At 25.8% G+C, this 22,571-nt stretch overlaps 1 protein-coding gene across 2 annotated transcripts in view; it reads right to left on the bottom strand.

Moving 5' to 3' along the window:
- pod1 (coronin) overlaps positions 1 to 22,571 on the bottom strand; it is a 35,139-nt gene extending 12,568 nt beyond the window's left edge. Inside the window, exons 1-16 of one of the 2 annotated variants that reach the window (XM_087168109.1) lie at positions 22,445 to 22,571; positions 21,393 to 21,477; positions 19,009 to 19,105; positions 17,424 to 17,504; positions 15,632 to 15,702; positions 14,299 to 14,485; positions 12,287 to 12,411; positions 11,073 to 11,159; positions 9,566 to 9,648; positions 7,741 to 7,795; positions 7,541 to 7,598; positions 5,351 to 5,496; positions 3,853 to 3,948; positions 2,526 to 2,735; positions 1,558 to 1,744; positions 479 to 654 (exon numbers count right to left, since the gene is read on the bottom strand). In XM_087168109.1, coding sequence (XP_087024235.1) covers positions 479 to 654; positions 1,558 to 1,744; positions 2,526 to 2,735; positions 3,853 to 3,948; positions 5,351 to 5,496; positions 7,541 to 7,598; positions 7,741 to 7,795; positions 9,566 to 9,648; positions 11,073 to 11,159; positions 12,287 to 12,411; positions 14,299 to 14,485; positions 15,632 to 15,702; positions 17,424 to 17,504; positions 19,009 to 19,105; positions 21,393 to 21,455 — 1,722 coding nt within the window. In that variant the 5' untranslated portion in view covers positions 21,456 to 21,477; positions 22,445 to 22,571. Of the gene's footprint in view, positions 1 to 478; positions 655 to 1,557; positions 1,745 to 2,525; positions 2,736 to 3,852; positions 3,949 to 5,350; positions 5,497 to 7,540; positions 7,599 to 7,740; positions 7,796 to 9,565; positions 9,649 to 11,072; positions 11,160 to 12,286; positions 12,412 to 14,298; positions 14,486 to 15,631; positions 15,703 to 17,423; positions 17,505 to 19,008; positions 19,106 to 21,392; positions 21,478 to 22,250; positions 22,349 to 22,444 lie in introns of those variants that run through there. The other variant, XM_087168110.1, reaches the window with a different exon arrangement.

The raw sequence follows: 22,571 nt of genomic DNA, 5'->3' as shown, positions 1-22,571 counted from the left end.
TATCATATCAATCTATATAAAAATTAGGCTTAAAACTGTTTGTTTTCATCCCAGAAAATTTAAAAGTCAGTTATCTATTATATCACACATAAAATTGGCATTATTGTCTCAACCATACATATTTAAAAGCAATAAAAAATACAATTAAAATGAATTTTATTTTACCACTGCAAAATGTGCTAACTTTTATGAATATCTTACTAAAATAACTTCTAAAAAAACTATGCTTTCCTTAAAAATTTAGCATTTGTGATAACTAAATGCATGATTATCTTGAAATAACAAAACATATCGCAAAATACTCACAATATTAAACACAAAATAAAGGGAACTACTAAATATATCATTTAAAGTAATTATTTTTAAAGGTAATGCAGTAATCCATAGTTTAGTAAAAACTTTCTTTTTTATCAAAAGTAACAAAACTGAGGACAAATAAATATGTTATTCATAAGAACAAATTTAATAATTTTTTTACCTCCATAACAGCTAGGAAATTACCAGGTGCCCCAATTGGAACAGCTACACGTTTTTCATTCGCATCAAACCCATTGCATTCACCAGGAATGGTTCTCGTGAGCGTAGGTAAGTCAGTAATATGGAACTCTTTTGGGAAAATGTTTCCATTCAAATGACGAAACTTTGAAACTCGCACTACAGGAAAAAAAAAGTTTTTCATTGCACACAAATGTTTTTACGACGTACATTTTCAACACAGCTTAACGAAGTTTTAAAAAAATCTGACATTCAGTTGAATACATATAAAAAGGAGAGCTTGAAATTAACAATGATTCCTTAGTCCAGGACCACTAAATTCTGACTTGGACCACCGTGAAATAATTATTAGTAATCCTTGATCGAAAGGGATAGTATGCTATTTTTTTTTTCACTTTCAGGTTTCGTTTTAACATAGCATATTTCATTTAATTTGAGAACATTACACATGTTCCCATATGGAAATTTCTTTATTTAAATTCACCTTACTCTTTTTACGAAAAATCTAGTAGAGACCTGTAAACAGACCAGTCAAAATGTGTATGGACTAATAATATCTTTTAGTTACTGGTGCTTTGTACCAATGACTAAATTTTCTTAATTTCTACCCCTTTATATGCATTAAAAACTTTCAATGTACAGCAAGCAAAGCAAAAAAACGTACCATCCTGAATAACTTTTAATCTAATGATGGGATCTTTACATTCTAGAACTCAATCTTAAAATTTTGAAGGTGTGACCTCAAATATGCTAATTAATTAATGCAGACGATATTTAAAGTTATAAAAATCAGACACAAAAACATACTTTCTTTGAATAAATATACCTCTTTGTCGACGGACTCGGTTTTTAACCCTCAAAATATAGGGGGTAGCCGCAATCTGGGAAATATGCTCCCCATAGTTTGGTCAGAAGAGCGATCCAAAGTTCCGAACCCTAAATGTTAATTTTACGTTTTGTTTATTTCTCCATACATCTAGAGATCATTATTCACCGAAACTTATAGCTACCAAGATTAGTTAATAAAAATTTTAAATGATGTGTCAAGCAATCTTAACTTACTTCCAAATGTACGAGTTGTTCTTCGAACAGAAGGTGATGGCGCCTTTTGAGTTTGATTGTCAGATTTTTCAGCATTATTTCCAAACACTTGTTTTCTAGTTTGGATAAACTTTGAGGGCATAACAGGTGACGTAGACTTTGTGGATGATTCTTCAGAAGATGTTTTGGGCTTCATAGGAGGTGTTGGCTATAAGAATGTAGTAAGAAACAATTAAATGAAACAGTATTTAACATTCAAGAGAAATTCTAATTTAGAACATAAATAATAATTAGCTTAATTTTTTTTATTTACTTGAAATTTTATAATGTATGTTTCAAAAAGGCTAATTAATATATTAATTTAGTTATATCAGCCAAAATATATAACATTCTTCCCTGACCTGATTGCTTCTTTTATATTGTCTAATAAGATATGTTCTAAGATGACCAGATCAATTGAATACGGAGGATATAGGAAGCTACCTTATTTGTTGCTGTTTGTGACATTGCTGGCTACTTTGCTAACATCTTTGGCCACTGTCTCCACTCTACTGCTGAGTTTGACCAACAAGCATGATAAACGGTAAGCCTTCAGGGTGTGTCAATCACTCCCACAAGTACATTGGATTCTTTCCTTCCAATGCAGTTGAACCAACAATGATAATCACCTTCCAACTCTGCTCTCAATGAAAATATGAAAATGATGTATCCTCTCATATCCCCTTGTGACTATTTCAATTCAATGGCTAATTCTGTCACATCATGTGAAGTTTTATTGTGCGAATCATTTCTGATAGACTCTAATATATATATATATAATGGTTTCTTAGAGCTTTTTCATAATCCAAAATGAAAAAGTTTTATCTTTTTAAGGTAATTAATTCCAGTATAAAAATATTTTGACAATGAAATATTCACTATAATAGTTTTAAAAAAATTAAATACAATTTTTGTTTAATTAAATATTAAGTAGATAAACATAAACTTACTTTTCGTGCAATAGTAGGTTTCGTTGCTTTGTTTGTCTCAGGTTTTTCTGAATTCAAATTATCGCCTGGCGATTTTTCATTCGCTTCTTCTTGGACTTTTTTTTCAACAGCTGCAGGATTTTGAAAACCTTTTCTTGCCCCAGATCCAAGATGGTGATTAATTTTTTTAAGAGTTTCCCCAGATTTTGGCTTAAGACTAATTTTTAATGTCTAAAATAGAAATGTAATGAACATTAACTCTTGACTAAAAGAATAAAACTTATAATATTAAAGTTATCATTCAATATAGAAAAAAACCTGTAATCCAATACAAAAAATTAAAAAGATACAATATATTTACAAGTTAAACAGAAACAATAACTCTGATACATTTTAGTACAAATCATCTTTTAAAAATTTAAATATGTTCCTTAGTTAGTAAATGATAGTAGTAGTTAGCAGTAGTAGTAGTAATGATAATAATAGTTTAGCAATTTAGCTCTTTAGTTGTTAGTAAATGATATTCTATTATAACAACAAAAAATTTTTTTGATTTGGAACATTCAAACAACATGTTTAGAATAATAATTAAAGTAAAAAATAAAATTTCATACATTATTCTTAGAGAATTTATGTGTTATTGAAATTATGACGATCTAAAAACTAAATAAACAAAAATAAACCATTATAACAGAAATTTTTGAAACATTTCTTGATATGTATGTATTCTAAATTTCATTACCAACTTAAATCATAACTAGTAGGTGTGACTTTTACCTTAGGAAGTATACAATATTTTTAATTAAAACGTTTTTACGATATTTTTATTAAAATTTTTTCTTTAATTTTTCTTGCTTGAGTAGCTTTAACTATTCACAAGTAATTTTTCTTTAATTTGGAAACAATATTGAAATATAACTGCAGAAACTTCATTTTATTTTCATATCTTTTTTATGTATGCAAAAAAAGTCTTTTTGATTTATTTCATTCTCATTTTTTTATATACTTTTTTATCAGATTAGATTTCGTTACAGACATTGCATTTTAGCCAACTTGTGAGGACTGAACTTTCTTCTAAACAATAGTAAGAAAATTATTGATGACAAAACTAAAAACACATTTAGGCAAATAGAGAAATTAAATCTATATGAACATTTTAGCATATAAGTAGGCAAATAGAGAAATTAAATCTATATGAACATTTTAGCATATAAGTATCTGACCAAAGTAATTAGAAACTGAACTTAAAATATAATATTCAAGTTTTAAAAGTAGCAGTATCCATTATATTTTCAATCATTCAAACTTTTTAAAAAAATTAATTAATGAAAATAGCATGTTTTCTTACCTTTGATTTTTCACCAGCCTGCCACTGTGATACTGTCAGAGATGGTTCTGGTGCATAAGTATCAGGGAATAAGTCTGCATGAAATTCTCGATATGACTAAAGAAATGTACATAGTTGAAAATTTAATTAAAAGCAAAACTCCTTACATATAAAAATATTTATTTGTGAGAAGGCTTCAAAAAAAATTTTAAGTAATAAGTAGATTGATCATCAAATAGCAAAATAAAAAATTAAAATAAGGTTTGAATTAAGCTAAAATTGTAAAAAAAAAAAAATTTAAAATAGGAAGTTTCTAAAAAAATATTATATAATAGCTACTACACATACTAATTGGTGCATATAAATCTTAAAAGGTAGAACAAAATAAAGAACAATTAAAACTATATTTCAAAGCGCATTATATTTTTAACATTTCTGTGAGATAAATTACATAACTTTTAAACAACAAATTTAATGATTATCCATCTATCTTTAAAACGCTAGATTGTTGGAGGATATGTGATTTGATATTATTATGCCACAACGTGTGACTTAACGACATCATTCCACTTGAGAAGACTAGCAAACGGTAGCATAATAGAGTGGAAGAAATCTATTTTAAAGAATACTCTCCTAAGGCAAAGGGCAATAAATCTAAAGACTTCTGCTTGAATATGAAGATATTCTTTCACTGTAATAATAATGAGAAAAAGAAAAGAAAAAAACTGAACTTAAATGGTCCATTGAATATAATTAAGCTATAAGTCAGGACCAAAAAAAAATTCAAAACGATTACTCCAGAAAAAAATACAGTAACTTGTCTGTTACTCTTCTTGTCAGTCCTAACTTATGCCTCAACAACATTCTCCCTCAAAACTCCATTTTAAATTATGCAATTTCCAGACAACTATTATTTTAATTAGAGTAATAAGGTTTCAAGTAATAGTCCTTTATATAAGGTTTCAAGTAACAGCATTTTTTTAAAATTAATTTATCTTTTTTTATTTTTAGAGGGTTTCAAGCAATTGTTTTTTTATAAGGTTTAAAATAATAATTTTTTACTTGTCTCGCCAGCCATGACCATATTCCCAATAGATACTTTTCGTGAGGCCTAGGTGTGGGGTTGTGCACTGGAGTTGCTGTTATGATTAGATATTATGGATTACGAAAGAAATGCAGAAATTAATTGTATAGTTTTTTCCCAAACTTAAAAAAATATGCTAAATTGATTACAAAATAAATTTTTTACGACAATAAAAACCAATTCTAAACATTTATAAGCCAGAAATTAGTTTAAACTATAAAATAAACATTAAATATTTAAAATTAGATAAAATAAAGAGACTTAGGAGTGGAAAACTATGAGAAATACTAGAAAATTGCATAGAGATAAAATAATGACTTACACTCAATATAATATTCAATAAATACAAAATATAGCACTATTCATATTGGAAGGAATATAAGCTATTTATATAATTACAGATAGATGATGAGTTATGATAAATAACAACAATACCTTTCTTGGTACTTGGAAAGATATTGGGACAATGCAGCTTTGGCCTAAAAGTAGTAATCGATTCACTTCTCCATCCATTACTTCTAGTGCTCTTTTGGGAACTAAAGCAGCTCCTTTAGCCTGTACTTCACCCATGAATTTGGTCGCTACAATTGAAAACAATTTATGAAGTTGAAACTAATATTAAATAGAACAGAAGTGTTTTGTTTCAGCAAAATTAACTGTCTAGCAGACTAAACCAGCAGTTCCCAAATGGCGTTTCGCAGAACCCTAGGGTTCCGTGGAAGGGTCATATAGGTTCAGACATCTAGGAATTTTTTTTAACTGGTTATAATTTTTGAAACTTGTAATTAAATTTATATCTAGTTAATAATCTATTATTTATTTGATATTCACATTGTCTTCATTAAAGTATTTAATTGAAATGTTTGCAATGACAAAGAAATTTTAAAGCAATGTTTTTCTAATAATGTAATGAGTGAATTATGAAAAAGGATATACATTTATGAAAAATTTCATTAGTATTTTGCATAGAATAAAAATAACCAAATTCAACAATGAAGAAGTATGTTCCTTTGATAACTATTCAATGTTTATTTTCTTACTTTTCAATTTTTTTTAATAGAAATCATATTTCAGCTTATTCATTTTCAGTTTATGCAAGCATTAAAATTTCATTAAGAACTAGACTAGATGTCGTTCCAGACCTGTGGATTCACAACTGATGTAAGACCTAATTTTAAGAACAATATTAATAAAGCAATATGATGCAAAAAAAATTAATAAAATTCAGATCATTACATGTTTTAAAAATAATTTAACGTCTTTCGTTAATTTATATGAACACAATTGCTAAAGAAATTTATTCATTGAGTCTCCAGATTCCACTAAAGGAAAATCGATCATTTAGGGTTCTACAGCAGAAAGAAATTGCGAACCACTGGACTAACCTTATTCAAAAAACCTGAAATATTCATTCTATCATTTGAAATAAGAATAAACATTAAGATATCAGTAGGTAATCCAATCTTATTCTTTAATAAAAATCTGTTAAAAGAAAAAGTTTGAAGATATAGCATAAAAGCAATACAACAAAATCGAAGTCAAAACTGGAAAAACACATTCCCAATATTTATCATTAAATATATTAATAAATAAAATAGAGAACTACACTTAAATTGAAATAGAAAAGTAAATAGAAACTGAACAAATGCAATACAGAACTTTTTCAGGAGATAACATGCATGCATTTAAGTGGGAGCTTCTTTGTGGATAAGCCTTTTATTTTCTAAATGATGCTTTGGGACATGAATATGTAACACTTTTGTTTTGTTTACAGTTATTTACAGAAAAGCTCCCACATGCATGCATACAGGGTGGTATCCTGTATTGAATTCATGTTTCGTTTGCTCAATTTCAAATTACTTTCCAATTTAAATTTAAGTATACCCTATATACTGGTGTACAAATAGACTTTTCAAAATCTCAAAATTCTACAAAAAAGTGAGTTTATATATACAAGAGTAATAAAGTGCATTGTAAAGAAAGAGCTAGATATGAATAACTCTGTATCAATTAAAGTCTTTAAAAAAACTATTTTTAATATATATACAATTAATTTTTCATTTCCTCTCATTTTAATTGTCTTTACACATGAAGGTTTTTTTAGAATTACTTTATCCTATATTCAGAAAAAATAATTAGAAATTAGGAAAGTTAATATCATTTATTCAAAAGTATTTTAAAAATGTATCACAATGAAAGCTTTTAAAACATGACCATAAAGCTATAAATTTAACAATTACAGAACATCAAAGAACAGATCATCATCAAAGATTACAGAAGTGTCATCATATAGATCCTACTCCCTCAATGGATTCTACTTCATCCCACAAAAAATCATCTTCACCCTTATCCATAGAATTTGAAATTTCACATTTTTTAAAAGACTTTACAATAGAAATTTTCATATTTGGTTTATTCAGTGGTCAACTTAAACACCTGAGATACCAGAAATTTGCAATCTTGTAATCAAAAATAGGAAGTTAACTTAATACAACAGAAAAATACCCATAATAATTCTTTAATGTTTTTATAAACATATCATTGGGTACACATTAAAGTATAAATTTATTGAATTTTCTTCCATGAAAATAAACAAGAATTGCTTTAAATAGCAACTATACAAACCTTCTTGAAGAAATGGGGCATTTTCAAGAACTTCCCAAAATGAAATTGCAGTATCAGCCTAAAACAGAATATTACTGTTACTTTTCTTTAGCATTTCTAAATTATATCCTCTTAATTATCAACTTTAATTTTTTTTCCATTTAACTAACTAAATGGAAGCACTATATATGCATATTAAGTTTTTATAACATTCTTCTCACCTTAGCAATGAGGAACAACATATTTGTATCAGGATCAAACAAAGGAATGTAAACACTAAAAAATAAAAGTACAATCAACATATTTTGGAATTTCCCATTGTATAACAAATAAATGCTAAAATATTTTGCTTAAAACATCTCCTTCCTCATCTAATAAAACATTCATAAGAAGGGTATGGTCAAAGAGAGGAAAAAATTTTAATATGCTTTCAATTTAATATATTTTTGATTTTGATTCTTTTTAATGTGATAGCTATTTACACAGCTATGCAATATTCTTTTAAACATATACAAAACTTATGTGAGTACTTAATTTACTCATGATTAATTGAAATAAGATAGTTGCCGTGTAGTATTTTGCAGTTGCTTTAGAATTTTCTTCTCAATTGTAGTAAAACAATTCAGCAATAAACATTATCAGAGAACATTAACGCTATAACTTTCTGATTTTTCAGTTCTGAGTTATTCTTAAACTTAAAGCAAATAGCCTTCTCGCAAAAAAAAGTTTTTTCCATGTTATTTAAAGAGAAAAAGAGTGAAAAGTGGGAAAATTCTGCATAATTTCTTTCCGAAATAAAATACTAGTTGGAGGTAAATAAATACTTAGCTTTTATATGTTTAAAATATGTTTAGATGTTTGTTTATATGTTTGAGAATTATTCCAGACAGAACAATTTGAAGAATTTCTAAACCTTCAAATCTGCTTTTTTTCACCTTAATAAAATTAAAAGAATGCTTAAAAAATAATTCAAAAAGCAAACAAATCAATTGAGTAAACTTATCTATACTACTTAATCTATCCAAACTACTAACATAACACCATTACTTAATTTACTTCTTAATGAGCATCAATATAATTAAATAAAATTAAAAAAATGTATATCCTTAAAAAAATAGCTAAGAAGTCATGTATTTGGAACACAACTAAAAATTCATAGGAATACAAAATTTTAATACTATCTGTTACACAAGTTTTCATAAGAAAACAAAACTTACAATGTTAGAATTTAAATGCAGAATAAAATTCTTATACCGGTTTTACTTAAATTCATAATTGTAAAAGTCTAGAAATGGTAGAGAAAAAAATATTAAAGTTTCCTCTAAATAATGAATTGAGACCTTTAACAACCAGAGTTCTAAACAAAACCATGAGTTGCGTTGATTAAAAACAATATATTTACGCAAAGCACTAAAATGTAATTATTAAAAGATTTTTAACAAATTTACTAATGTAATTATTTAATGCAGCTTAGCACTATATCATGGATAGTTAACAATGGTAATATACAAAGTCAATAAGAAAAAGGCAAATTTCAAACACTTGAAAAATTGTGAATCAATTTCAATGCAGTTCCTTTTATATTTAATAAAAAAATAATAATACTTAATGCGTAAAAATGTTTCCTTTAAAACAATTACACTATTACTTACTGATTTTTCAGGCATAACATGACATCATTTTAAAAACTTAATTTTGGAAAAACCTACATAAAACAAGATTTTTCTTCATCAAATTAAATTTAATTCAATAAATTATATTAATTAAATTATAATCAATTATTTCAATTAATTATTCAATGAATTAATTAAATCAATTAATTAAATAAATTTAATAATCAAATTAAATTACATTCACAACTTTTTGAGATAATTGCAGAAATCCAACTTTCAGATAGACTTAGCTTTAGCAGCAAAATTTGAGATAAATAACATTGGGATAATTAAAATTAGTTTATCTTTCAGGAATAAAAATGAATCTTTAAACATTAAAGTTTGTGTCACCTTAAATAATTTAAACATTTAACCAAATAATCGAAATACATACCCAAGACTAGAATCACCAGAATAGGATGCTACAGGTTCTTCTAATTTACGAACGTCTCTCAGAAATACTTCTCTTTCACGTCCCTTAAAGAAACATACAAAACATACATATTAACTAGGATAAAAATTTGAAATTTTAATTATAAAATTTACAACTATAAAAAGAAACTAGAGAAATACAAGACACTGATAAGTGAAATTTTAAACATGGTTTGTTGATTCAAATCAACTGATTTTCTTAAAATAATCCTTAATTTGAAACAGAAATAAAAAAAATTTTAAAAAATCATAAATTTAAAAATTTACAAAGCATTTTTAGTTTAAAATTTTAACTGATTTTTACTAGGCTTGACATTTATTATATTTATTGCTGTTCTAAAAAGTTTCAGTTAGCAATATTACATTGGAACTGTTATGCTTTTAAAAACTTAGTATTTTTGAAATGACATCAAAATTTGTATGCAGATTTTTTTTGGTTTTTCAAAAATAAGAAAAGTGAAATTTCAATTTAGCATTTTTTATAATTATATGTCTGCAAAACACAGTGAAGTTTTAATGTAGCATTTTCTATAATTATATATCTGTAAAAAAATTATTATTAAATAGGGATTTTCTTTTCATTTTTTTTTTTTATTTTGCAAAAATAAAGGCAATGAAGCCAACTAACACGAGAGTTAAATACAGAACTGTTTCGTGTAATCTGCAATAACATAGTTCTATGTAAGACTTTTGATCATTAACTTTTTAATAAAATTACTTCTTAAAAAATGTTTTGAATATTACCATATCAAGTACCAATAATAATACCAAGTCAACTATAGCAGAAAAATTATTAGTTTAATATTTTCTAACGTATTTTTCTACCTTAAAGCTAACAACAACAAAACTTACTTTTTTCTTAAATTAATAGACTATTAGCTACACACCTTAAAAGTAGAATATGCATATATACTACCAAGGATATTGTATAAAAAGTTTTTAATATGAAAAGCTTTCTGTTCTTTTGACTAGATAAATAAATAACACACAATAATTATTATGTGTTATCAGGGGTCTGTCTAGGTTTTTCTGAAAGGTACCTATTTTGTGAAAATTTTGACATTTGTGAAAAATTAAAAATTATATTAAAAAAATCAATACAAAAACATGGTAAAAATATAGATTTATCGTTTCTTACGGAATACAAAAATAAAATTTCAAGAAAAAGTATTTTGTAAAACTACTGTTTTTCCTAAAGTTGAATTTGTGAAACTACCGTTTTACCTAAAATTGAATTTGTGAAGGTACCGCTAAACGGTAGTAAATTCGGCCTGGACAGACCCCTGGTTATTATTAACAATTATAAATGTTTTATATTATTATTAGCAATAACTATAATTAATGGCAATTAGATAACCATATAATGTTACTTGTAACATTATTGCATAATATTTATGATATTTCTCACATTAATCTCATAAAAAGTCTTAAGCAGTACTATTTTAAATATAAATATTGTAATAACTTACACTTCCAAATCCTGTTGTGATAATTTGGTCTGTATCACCTAACCAAACCACTCTTGAATCTCTGTTATTACTATGACTAGCAACAGCCTAAAAAAATTGTAAAAATAATAAATTGCTATTTGTACAAAAAAATGTTAAAATAATTTATAATGTCAAGGTTTTGTTTAATTCTATCAATAACTCAATACAATTAAGAAACAGTGTTTAATCACGGTTTTTACACAGATTCTTCCACAGAACTTGACACCTAAAAAGTTGAGAAACGAAATTATAACCTGGCCTCTAAATAAAAATGGAGAACATAAAATAGCAGATTTTAAAAGAAAGGTACTCATAAGTATTCCTAACAGTGTCAAAGAAAATTGATGAAGACATTTTAGGATTCAAATTTATAGAACTTTTAAAGAGCCTGATTTCATCATGAGTACTAAATTTTAAAGAATAAACTGGGCTGGTTCATATTTCCAGAATGGATGGAAAAAGATGAAGAAAAAAAACTTGTGCCAAAGCCCTTATTAGTTGAAAAAGAGGAAGGCCAAATCAACGACAGCTTGATTCTTTGAGATCAGATAATTAGCAGTCCAAATCAAAAAATAAGTTGTCCTGGAGGAATCTTCAACAGAAGGGTTTGGTCCACCCTGTCATGCCAAATATGACGATGATATTAGATTAAGCAAAATAGATATATTAATCAAATAGCAAAGTCTGCAGGTTGAACAACAAATAATAATAATAAAAATTGGAATTTTTTAAACTTTTAATTGTGTCTGTGCACAGGTATCAAATTTGTGCATGATTGAATAGTGTAGAATAAAGCCAATTTTTTTTATTATTTACTTTTCTTTTCATTGTACAAAGAATGAGTGTTAAAATTAGTAGAATAAATAAAACAAATTTCTGAAACTATGACTAATTTTAAAAATTTAACCTTAAATTAAACATTTGCTCAATAGTTAGACATTAACAAATTGTTAACTTTATTTTGAGAAAACTACAAAATTGGCTTCTTAATTATTTTGATATACATGACATTCTAATGTGTTTACATGAGTTTATAAACATGAAAATATAAACGAGTCTATTGAAACACAATGTTGAAATTCAGATAATAAAAACTTTATATGAATTATAAGGATTTAAAAAAAAAGAAATCAATCCCTGTTTTAAAAAATGTTTCTGCTTGGAAAAATTTATAAGATTTTAAAAATAATTACTTTGTTATTTGATGAGTCTCTGGGATCCCAGAGTCGCAGTTTCTTGTCTTTACCACAACTTGCTAAAACTTCACCGGAATGTTTCCATGATATGCTCTGAATTGTATCCTCATGACTAGAATCAGCTAAATTTATTTCAAAAAATCTTGAATATATTAAGTAACACAATATTTACTGGAACACGAATGAATTATAAAAAATAAATTAGTAAAATATTAATTATTGGGTAGATTTTATAGCAATAATAAATTATTTTAAAACAATTATACAGTAGAATTTCAATCCATCGTTTCTCAAGAGATAATTTATTAAATACGATAGATACGGGTAAACGATGAATGAGGGCTAGCTTTAAATATCAAACAAAGACTAGAAAATTTAAGAAAATTAATAAATTTACATCAAATATATTTATTTATTTAAAATATTTGGAAATTTTAGTTATTTTTCTGCTCAGCACAAACAAAAAATTTTTTACATTTAATATACATTGCAATGCTTTCTCTGATTGTGTTAAGTTCGATCGTTATCAATATCACTTTGCACTTCTTTAACTTTTGCAACCATTTCTTGAACAGACATCAAACCTGCTGTTTGAGGCTTTTTAAGCAAACTGAAACCAATCTACATTTTCATTATAAAACAGGAGTTACCAATTTACTTCTCATAACAAATGAACTTCAATGTTGTTGTTTTTTATAAATATCGATAAATTTTTTCTGATTGATAGAAGCGAGTATCTGTTAATTTAAAAAAACATATATAAATGGGTATTAAGATTAGAAAAACAGCATTGATGGGACCGTTAAAAAAATACCATACATACAGGAACAATGAATCGAGGTTCAACTGTATTATATTAACAATTAAAATATAAACATTTTATCAATATTTTACCAGAAAAATTCATACAAAAAACTCATACAGTATGGGACCCCTAATTCGGCATCCCGAAATTCCGCACTTAATTCGATGTAAATTTTTTCTCTCTTTTAAAGAAACTTTTATTGATAAGAGAAAAAAATCAGTTAAATTCTCCTTTTATTCGGAGTTTTATTCTGTTGAAGTAAGTAACTTTATTTTATCTTTTAAAAATAAAAAAAATCAGTGTTAAAGGAAACATCTGTTTCTAAAGCAGTTTAAAATAAAGTGAAAGGTAAAAGTAAAAACACCTGCATTTCCAATGAACAAAATAAAGAAATACAAGTTGGAAAAAACTGATCAATCAATCTTGACAGTTGTGCAAGTGCTCTGCTGGTTTGTCCCCACATTTCCTTCTCCTGTTTGACCATAAATTAGCCACACCCTTTTGACATTGAAACTACCATGTGGGGTACAAAATGAATTCTATCACTTTTGTGGCTTTTTTTATTGGATGAAAATTATACTCTTTTGTTTTTTTATTAGTTATTAACTGTTAATTTGTTTCTGTTTTTTTGTTAATTGATAGCTTGTTTTTTTAATCGTATTCAGTTGTTAGCTTGTTTTTTTACCGTTATTAGTAGTTAGCTTATAAAAAAATGCTAGCTTATAAAAAATATATATTATTTGTATATAGATCATTATTTTAATTAATGAAATTTCTTAAGATGGGACAGTTTTAAATTCACCCCATTATAATCTACAATCAAAACTTAACTAAATTTATTGGAATTAATAAATTTTCTGAAATTAAGAGAATAATTGAATTATCGTAATATATGGGTGCCATATTGGAATTTCCGAAAGAGATCCGAAATTCGTCAAATTCCGAGGTACGGAGTTTTGTCGGTCCCGTGAGTGCCGGATTTGTGGTCCTATACTGTATTACAAATAAAATATTACAAAGAATAATTATAGGAAATATAAAAAAAATTATAGTAAATATAATTATAGGAAAATAAATACATAACAATTCAAACTAATAAAATGTTATAAAATGAAACTGTATTTAAATTGTTTTCAAAATTAAGACATATACAGCGTATAAATACAAGAATAATATAGAAAAAATTTTAACAAATATATTTTACCAAATATGCTTTGTTTCTTGTTCACATCCCACAAATGGATAATATTATCTTCAGCAGTGGACACAATACAATCCGCTTGTGGATTAAATTTCAACACTTCAACTTTATTTTGAGTTAATATGTCAACTTCTGGATTACAAGGAACATTGCTTGATAAATTTTCTTCTGATAACCTCCATAATTTTATCTATAAGTCAAAGAATAGAAGCTATTTGAATTGCTGAAACTTTTCTTCAATGATATATTAAATAATATATAGCTTTATAATACATAGCTAAAAAATAATTTACATCTTTTCTCTCACTTTAGGAATTCATCAACAAGTCTTTACCAAAATTTGCAATATAATTACAATGCATGCCAAAGAGCAACAATTGATGAAATACACAACACCACTTTTTACCTGCTAAATCACTGCTTGTAGAGACTTTGAAATCTTAAGACAACCTTATTTTTATTTAAATATATTATTATTGTTATTACAAATCGGTTTTGATTTTCAAGTTTCTACATTCATTCTTTAGACGTTTTGGTCATAAAAAAGTTTTTCATGTTACTTTTGTTAACCTTTTAAAAAATGTTCATATTTTTCATTAATATATGTAGTGGCAGGCAAAAGTTTTAATCTAGCAAGTATTTTTAGAACTGAAAATTTTCGCCACTGTTCTGGTATTAGTTTGGTTTAGACTGTATTATGTAACTGCTTTTGTAACTTAAAATATCATCTGAACTTATTAATTAGCATATTTGAGGTCACCCTTTTGAGCCATTAAGTTTGAGTCCTAGAACGCGAGAATCCGATCATTAGATCAAAAGTTATTCAGGGAGGACCGTTTCTTTTTTTTTCTTTTCTTTTATGTGCACCGTACATTATTTTCTGGCATTAAAACTTCTTGATCTTGCTTTCTTAGCCTAACAGAAAAAAATTCATTTCAAAAATGGTAATTTTTTTGCAGCTAAAAAACTATTTAAATGCATTCTGTCATCTAAACATCGCATCATAGATGAGGTTTGAATAATATTTTTAATAAAACAATTTCAGGAAAAATCATAGATTTTAACATTTAAATAAAAAGCAGTTATTTCAAATACAATAAACAAAACAAATGTAATTCAGAACATATGTATAAACAGAATATATGTAATTTAGTTTATGATTTTAATTTTAAACAAAAGAAGAAAAATAACCCATTATGCTGATTGTTACTCAGAAATGACTTATTGAAAGAAAATATAGCACAACTTAAACAATTAAATTCACATTATAACAAAGTTTTATGTTAACAATTACTAAAGGAACATTAAAGAACCAAATAATTAGTTTTCCACTTACATGATGATCTTGTGAACAAGTTGCTAAGATACCATCATCGTATGGACAAAATTCAAAATCTGTAACGAATTCTTAAAAAGAAACAGAAAATCAAAATTATTAACAATACCTAGAATACAAACTTTCACTAAATAAGAGAACAAAGTTCTATCTAAATTAATCAAAACAGTGTTTCTGTAATAACAGTGGTTGTTAGCATTCGAAGAGAATTACTTATGGACAAAATTCAAAATCTGTAACGAATTCTTAAAAAGCAACGGAAAATCAAAATTATTAACAATACCTAGAATACAAACGTTCACTAAATAAGAGGACAAAGTTCTATCTAAATTAATCAAAAAAGTGTTTCTGTAATAACAGTAGTTGATAGCATTCGAAGAGAATTATTTTTGGTTTCTCACATCTATTAATTTTTGAAAATAAAGACATGCAAGATTGATATTTTCCAACATATGTGTTTCTCATATTTTTATTAGTTTTGAAAGTCACAGACATATCAATTCTCCAGTAGAAGAATCATTAAGTAGTTTTGTCATTATCTTTAATTTAAAAAAAAAACCATTGTCATAATTAAGATAGCTCTAACTTCTCATATAGGCATACATTGGCTAGCAGCCAATTTTAAAGGATATATGATTTACAAGGTTACTATTTTGTTACTTTTAAAACTGATAATTAATTAACAAATCAAATATTTAATATTTCTTCGATTAAAAAAGATTATTTTGCAAATATATTGATTCTTTCAGGGGTCTTTCTAGTTTTTTCTAAGAGGTACCTATTTTGTGAAAATTAAAAATTATATTAAAAAATCAACACAAAAATATGGTAAAAATATGGATTTATCGTATCTTATGGGATACAAAAATAAAATTTTAAGATAAAGTATTTTGTGAAACTACCGTTTTTCCTAAAGTTCAATTTGTGAAGGTACCACTAAGCGGCAGTAAATTTGGCCTGAACAGACCCCCTGTCTTTACAATGTTATAGAGGGCCAGTCACATTAGTATAGCAATAACCAAAAAAGATGCTCAATATGCTTTGAATCATTATTATATTGAAATACGTGTAAAAATAATTTATAATCTTTTATGCCTTATAATAGGCCATCTACGATTCATAAAAAATGTTCAAGTAAATTGAAAGCAACAATTTGATTAAGAAAGCATACAAAAAATTAACAAATGATGATGTGCAACAAATTAATTGATTTAATTACAAACAAAATGTGATCTGTAATAACTAAGACTAATATCAGGATTTATAACAAACATAATAGAATGTATAACGCTTGCAACCGTCAAGTCAACTAAATTGTTTGAAACATTCTGGAGAAGGCAACTACTGTAAGTGGCTTTTAGCCCTTATGAGTTTAGATTGTATTGAAAAACAAAGACTAAAAATTCTTTAGTTAAAAGAAAAAAGAATGTATTTAAAACTCAGCAATTGAGAGCTTATAAATAAGAATTCCTTTATCAGCAAAATTGAAAAAATAAATTAATAAGAAATTATTTTAAAAAAAGAGGCATTTTTTTAAGTATTTTAAAAGAGGAATATTATTAAAGAAAAAAAATTATGAGATTTAAAAAAAATAATAATAATAATAATTTACAGAGTTTCATTTTTCTACAGAATATTACTGTATATTGAGAAAAAATTAACATTAGATTTTATAAAAATTTAATGCGTTATTTTTGCATTAAGCATTGTTAAATCAATAGTTTATTGAAATTAAACAAATAAATTATTACACATTAATACATAAAATTACGTAAACAATAAAAATTGTCACCTGAATGAGCACGTAAAACAGAGAGGCCTTTATTTTTACTTCCAGACTCATTAAGAGAAAGAATTCCAAGATTCCCACCTCCTGTAGGAACAAGTCAAAAATAAAACAGAGTATTTCTTTCTAAATATTAATAAATGTAGTTATAAATTAAAAATTAATAACATATTATAGAAAAATTACATAATTATACAAAACTTTTATTTATAAATTGGAAATGAAACAACACATTCGTGCAGTGAAAATATGAAAAACTAAATTTTAATGTAAAACCAAAAAACTAGAATGGCATTTTATGGAAGAAATATAGAATTTAAAAATAGAAAAGCTCAAATTATTCAGACCTCAAGACCTTTTTTTTAGGTTAAAGCTTAAAAAAAATTTACCTATCATGATGCCAAACTAAATATATAATGGTATCATTCAAATAACCAAAATAAATTGCACATGACATTACCAATATAGAATTTATCCTTCTCATACTTTTAGGCCCCCCCCCCCCAAAAAAAAGAAGCTAAATTATGAAATCTTAAAAGTAATTTTTGAGTTCTTCTTTAAAATTTAATCAAAAATTTTTACAGAAATAAAAAATACTAAGAGGTAAGTAAATTTTACTTATAAAAAAAAATGTTCAATTCTTTAAAGGAGAAAATCGTGATAGATAAACTTGATCAAATGTCTAAGTTCTGTTCATACCAGAAAATGGAGAAATGTTTTCTTAACAAGGTGTAATTTGAACACGCAATTTTTTAAACTATTAATTGAGGGACTCTTTAATAATTAAAGTTTTTTTCAATCCATTCCAATTTTTCTAAATACAATGATATAAAAAGTATGAGTGTGAAAAGATTTTTAGTAAATTAATGTTCCAATTGAGTGTGAATGCTCAGCTCAATTTTTATATATATATATGCTATTTAAGGAAAAAAATTATAATTCTACAATTTAAGATCAAAATTAAGATTTCTGTAATATTAATATACATCACAGTTTCTTGTTTTTCCAAGATGAAAGATAATATATTTAATCAACCAATTCTAATCTCTCTAAAAAAAAAATTGCCCTTTAACCCACTGGCGGTTAAGGAAATGGGCAAAATTGAGAGAATGTTTCTCCCCTACACACAGTTTCCCTATCAGTTAACATGGGAAAACCGGTTTTGCTATGCAGAGAAGTCTGCAGGTTAAAATGCGACTTTTTACGTGCAGAACCGTCAGTGGGTTAATGTGGGTGCAGAGCACTTATGGGTAAAAACAAAGCTCTAAAAATCTAAATGTGTATGGACATATATAATTAAACTTTCCAGTTTTTCTTTTCAACGGATGACTCAAATATAAGCATGTGGCAAAATGTGTAAACTCAAGACAAAGTATTAAATTATTGCATGAATTAACTAAGCATAATACTAAAATAAGACAAATTCAATCAATAAAACATAAAATACCCTACTAAGAAACAAAATGCTTCTTTTACAAAAATGCATTGTAAAATTTAACATTATTGTGCATTAATCATTTTGATTTCAAGTAAAACTTTCATAAATTATGAAATAAATTAGTTCCAATGCAGTTTTTGAATTAAATAGTACCTCCAGAATCAACATTAAATGCAATTAAAGATGCACTAGCTTTGATGTGGTTCCCAAAAGATGGTAAAGAGCCAACAGAGATATCAGTTATCCAGCCCTGTAAATAAAAATATAAAGTAAATAAATGAAAACATGTTATAAAAGAAATAAAACTTCAAATATCAGGAAAGGAAAATTTATAAATAAGAGTTAGCATACAAAACTAAGTTTCTTACTTAAAAATAAAATGTTTTAATAGAACTACCTAGAAAATTTAAATGAAAAATAATATTAAGTGAAAAATAACAAAATTTCGAAAATGAAAAAAATTTTAAACCAAGTGTTTATTCATCAATATTAGGATGAGTCATAATAAAGAAAAAAAATTAAACGCTTATTTTTTATCATAAAACTAAAATATTTATTCAAAAGTAAAGTCACAATTATAACTATTTTGCTTGAAAACAATTACTATTTGGCTTATTCAAGAAAACAAATATATTTCAAGTTTCAAAGAAATGTACTAATATTTTAAATATTGTTATACTTTAAAGAATTGTATAAAAATGTCCATGCAAAATACAGTTCTCCATGGAAAAACAAAGGAATAAGCTAAACAGTAAACTTGATATTGACTTTAAATGTACCAAAATTTTAAAATGAAGAAAACCCACAGCTTTGGTTATCAATCATTGTAATGTTTGAGATATATGTGAAAAAACTTAAAATTATTCAATGATTTTTTAGGTGAAAAAAATATCACCAATTAGTTATACTTTTAAAAAAAGAGAGAGAAAAAAGGAATACAACTACTTGGCGATATTTTTTAAAGGGAAAAATACATACCAGCCAACATTGGAGAAATAAAATAACTGAGATTTTTCTAGCAACATTTTTCTGGGCTACGAGTAAAGTTTTGATATATCATGCAAAATCATGCAAGTCAAAATTGGAGATAATATAAGCACTTACATTTAGCGAAGTAAAAAATATATTTATAAATTTTAATATAAAGAAGATTTTTTTAAACCATTACTTAAACTATAAACACCCAACATACTGCAGTACTGGCAACAGCTCCATCAATTGAGGAATAAGAAATATTTTTGCCATCAGAGGATATTTTATCACCAAAAATTATTTTCGTTTCTTAAATTTCTTCGACAAATAACGAGAAAATTGAGAATATACGAGTAAATAGGAGATAGTCGTAAAATACGGGAGTCTTCGTTAAAAAGCAGGATACTTGGCGGTATGAAAATACTTCTTCTAAATATTCAAAATAATTTTCCATTTTATTATCCAGTCAGTTCTTTTTTGGCAAGAGAGAAAAAAATAAAAATAAAATGTTACTTTAAGAAAATACTTAGATTATAACTTTTTTTCTTTGTAGAAAGAGTTTTGAAAAACAGCTCGAAGAAGGATATGAAAATTAAGCTAAGCTTTATTGCAAAAATTAATGACCACATTTAGCAAGCAAAACAGCTTCAAATTAACAGATATACTGGGACAAACCATTTTAAATATTAAAACAAATAAATTTTCTTTAATTTTAATAAATTAACTAATTAGTTATGTTGTTTTCAAAGTATATCTAACTAAATTACACTATCTGATTCAAGTCTTCTATACTTCATTACTTAGAATTTGCAGTAGACTAGGATAAAACTGTTTTCGTAAATTCAGCATACGACAAAAGTTTCAACGATTTACATATCCCATGCATACATTCATTTTCACCAACCTGAGAATAGTTACTTTTATGTCTATTCTGTAATGAAGTAAAAATGGATAACATTAGTATTTCTCAGTTAGCATTAAGAAAGCCTTATCATAAAATGTATACATTTTATAAAAATAAGGAATCACATACAAAAAAAAAAGAAATTTTCAATATGCTTCTATTTAATTACTACATTGCTTATTTCCACAGCCTATTTATAAGTTTCTTAAAATTTTTGTACAAATGCATTAAAGTTGCTTAAGCTTTCTTAAACCAGCTAGAGAAAACAATGCTTCACTGCTGAAGTCCCAGCTAACCAGAAAAGACAATAAAAAAAATTAATTGAAAAAAAAATAGAAGCATTAAGGAAGAAATCAATATGTAAGAAAGGAAAACGTAGGCATTATTTAATTTTATTCAGACTGTTACTTCTCTTTAAAATGCAATTAATATTAATAAAAAATTTAAACTTTGTATATTCAAACAAATATACTGTATTTTTACACAATCGCAAAATGTCCTTTTTCAAACAGTAAGTATATATTTTAAACAGAGTAATATTTCAATTGTTATTGTTTATTTACATCACACTAGAGCTGCACAATGAGCTACGTAATACTTCAATCATATATTAATATATAAAGAATATAGGTAATATTTCAATATAATAAAGATGAAATACCTCTCCTTTCTTAGGAATTTTAGGATTTGCATTTTTATATTTTGAAGGCTTAAATCTCCACATTCTTCACAATTTAATGATCTACCTGTAAAAATATTAATGTACTTCAATAAATAGAAAATTTATAACAAATATATCAAAATCATTTAGAATTCAAAATAATACTTAGGTCATTTAGAACAATTCTAAGAATTAAAGTTTTTTTTCTTCCTTAAAAAAAAAAATTTTGAAAAACCAATAATAATTCAAATGTTTACAGAGTTAAAAGGCATGTATTTTGTACATAGTAAATTAACATTATAACAAGTAAATTTAGAAACGACGTTTGCTTAAAAAAGGGGGTCAAGAATTTTCTAAAATCTATCATTATCACAAGTTGATTTTTGATAGATTTATTTAAGTTTCCTTCAATAGATAAATAAAAAATAAGTCATAGGAATTAGAAACTAAACACTTCAAATTGCTAACAGAGATTTTTCAAAAACATAACAATAGATATATTGGTGATAATTAAACTAAATCTAAGGAACTAATTATTTACAAACTGTACCGTCTGAAAAATTATATACTATTATGAATATTTTAAAAACAAAAGAAAAAGATCTAACACAAAAAATAAATTTAATAAATAAAAATTAAATAGTAACCAAAGTGTCCTTATAGGATGAAATATAAGTATAATAATCCGATATGGACATAAATATAAAAACTAAAATTTTTTTATAAAAACTATAAATCAATTCAACATTATAAACAGAACAGTGAATTTATTAATAGAAAACATGATATATAAATTATGCACAAATAAATGCAGATATTGCAATTAATGTGCAGCAAAATTTTATTCGCAATGCATACATCAGTTGTAAACAAATAATAGATTGTTTATAGATGACTAAATGCTAAACATTTAAGGAAAACAGGAAATCTGACATAATATGATTTCTGAAGTTCTGAAATGAAAGTTAAAGAATGAAGACTGTTTATACATTATATCTTTCAGAAATGTAAACAAAAATAACAATAAGACTTAATTTTAAATAAATAATTACTTGTTTGACAAATATGAATTTGACAGCTGAAGAAGAAATAAAAACAAGAAAGCGAAAATACGCCTCTTTTTAATGACGTCATGAAAACCGGAACTTCCTTTGAAATACAGTTTCAGTTATTATATCC

This window comes from Parasteatoda tepidariorum, chromosome 7 (genome assembly GCF_982258835.1).
Source record: "Parasteatoda tepidariorum strain Cologne lab strain chromosome 7, Ptep-v5.0, whole genome shotgun sequence".
Taxonomy (NCBI): domain Eukaryota; kingdom Metazoa; phylum Arthropoda; class Arachnida; order Araneae; family Theridiidae; genus Parasteatoda; species Parasteatoda tepidariorum.
Note: the sequence above shows the minus strand (reverse complement) of the source record. Positions and strands in the feature narration are given on the sequence as shown.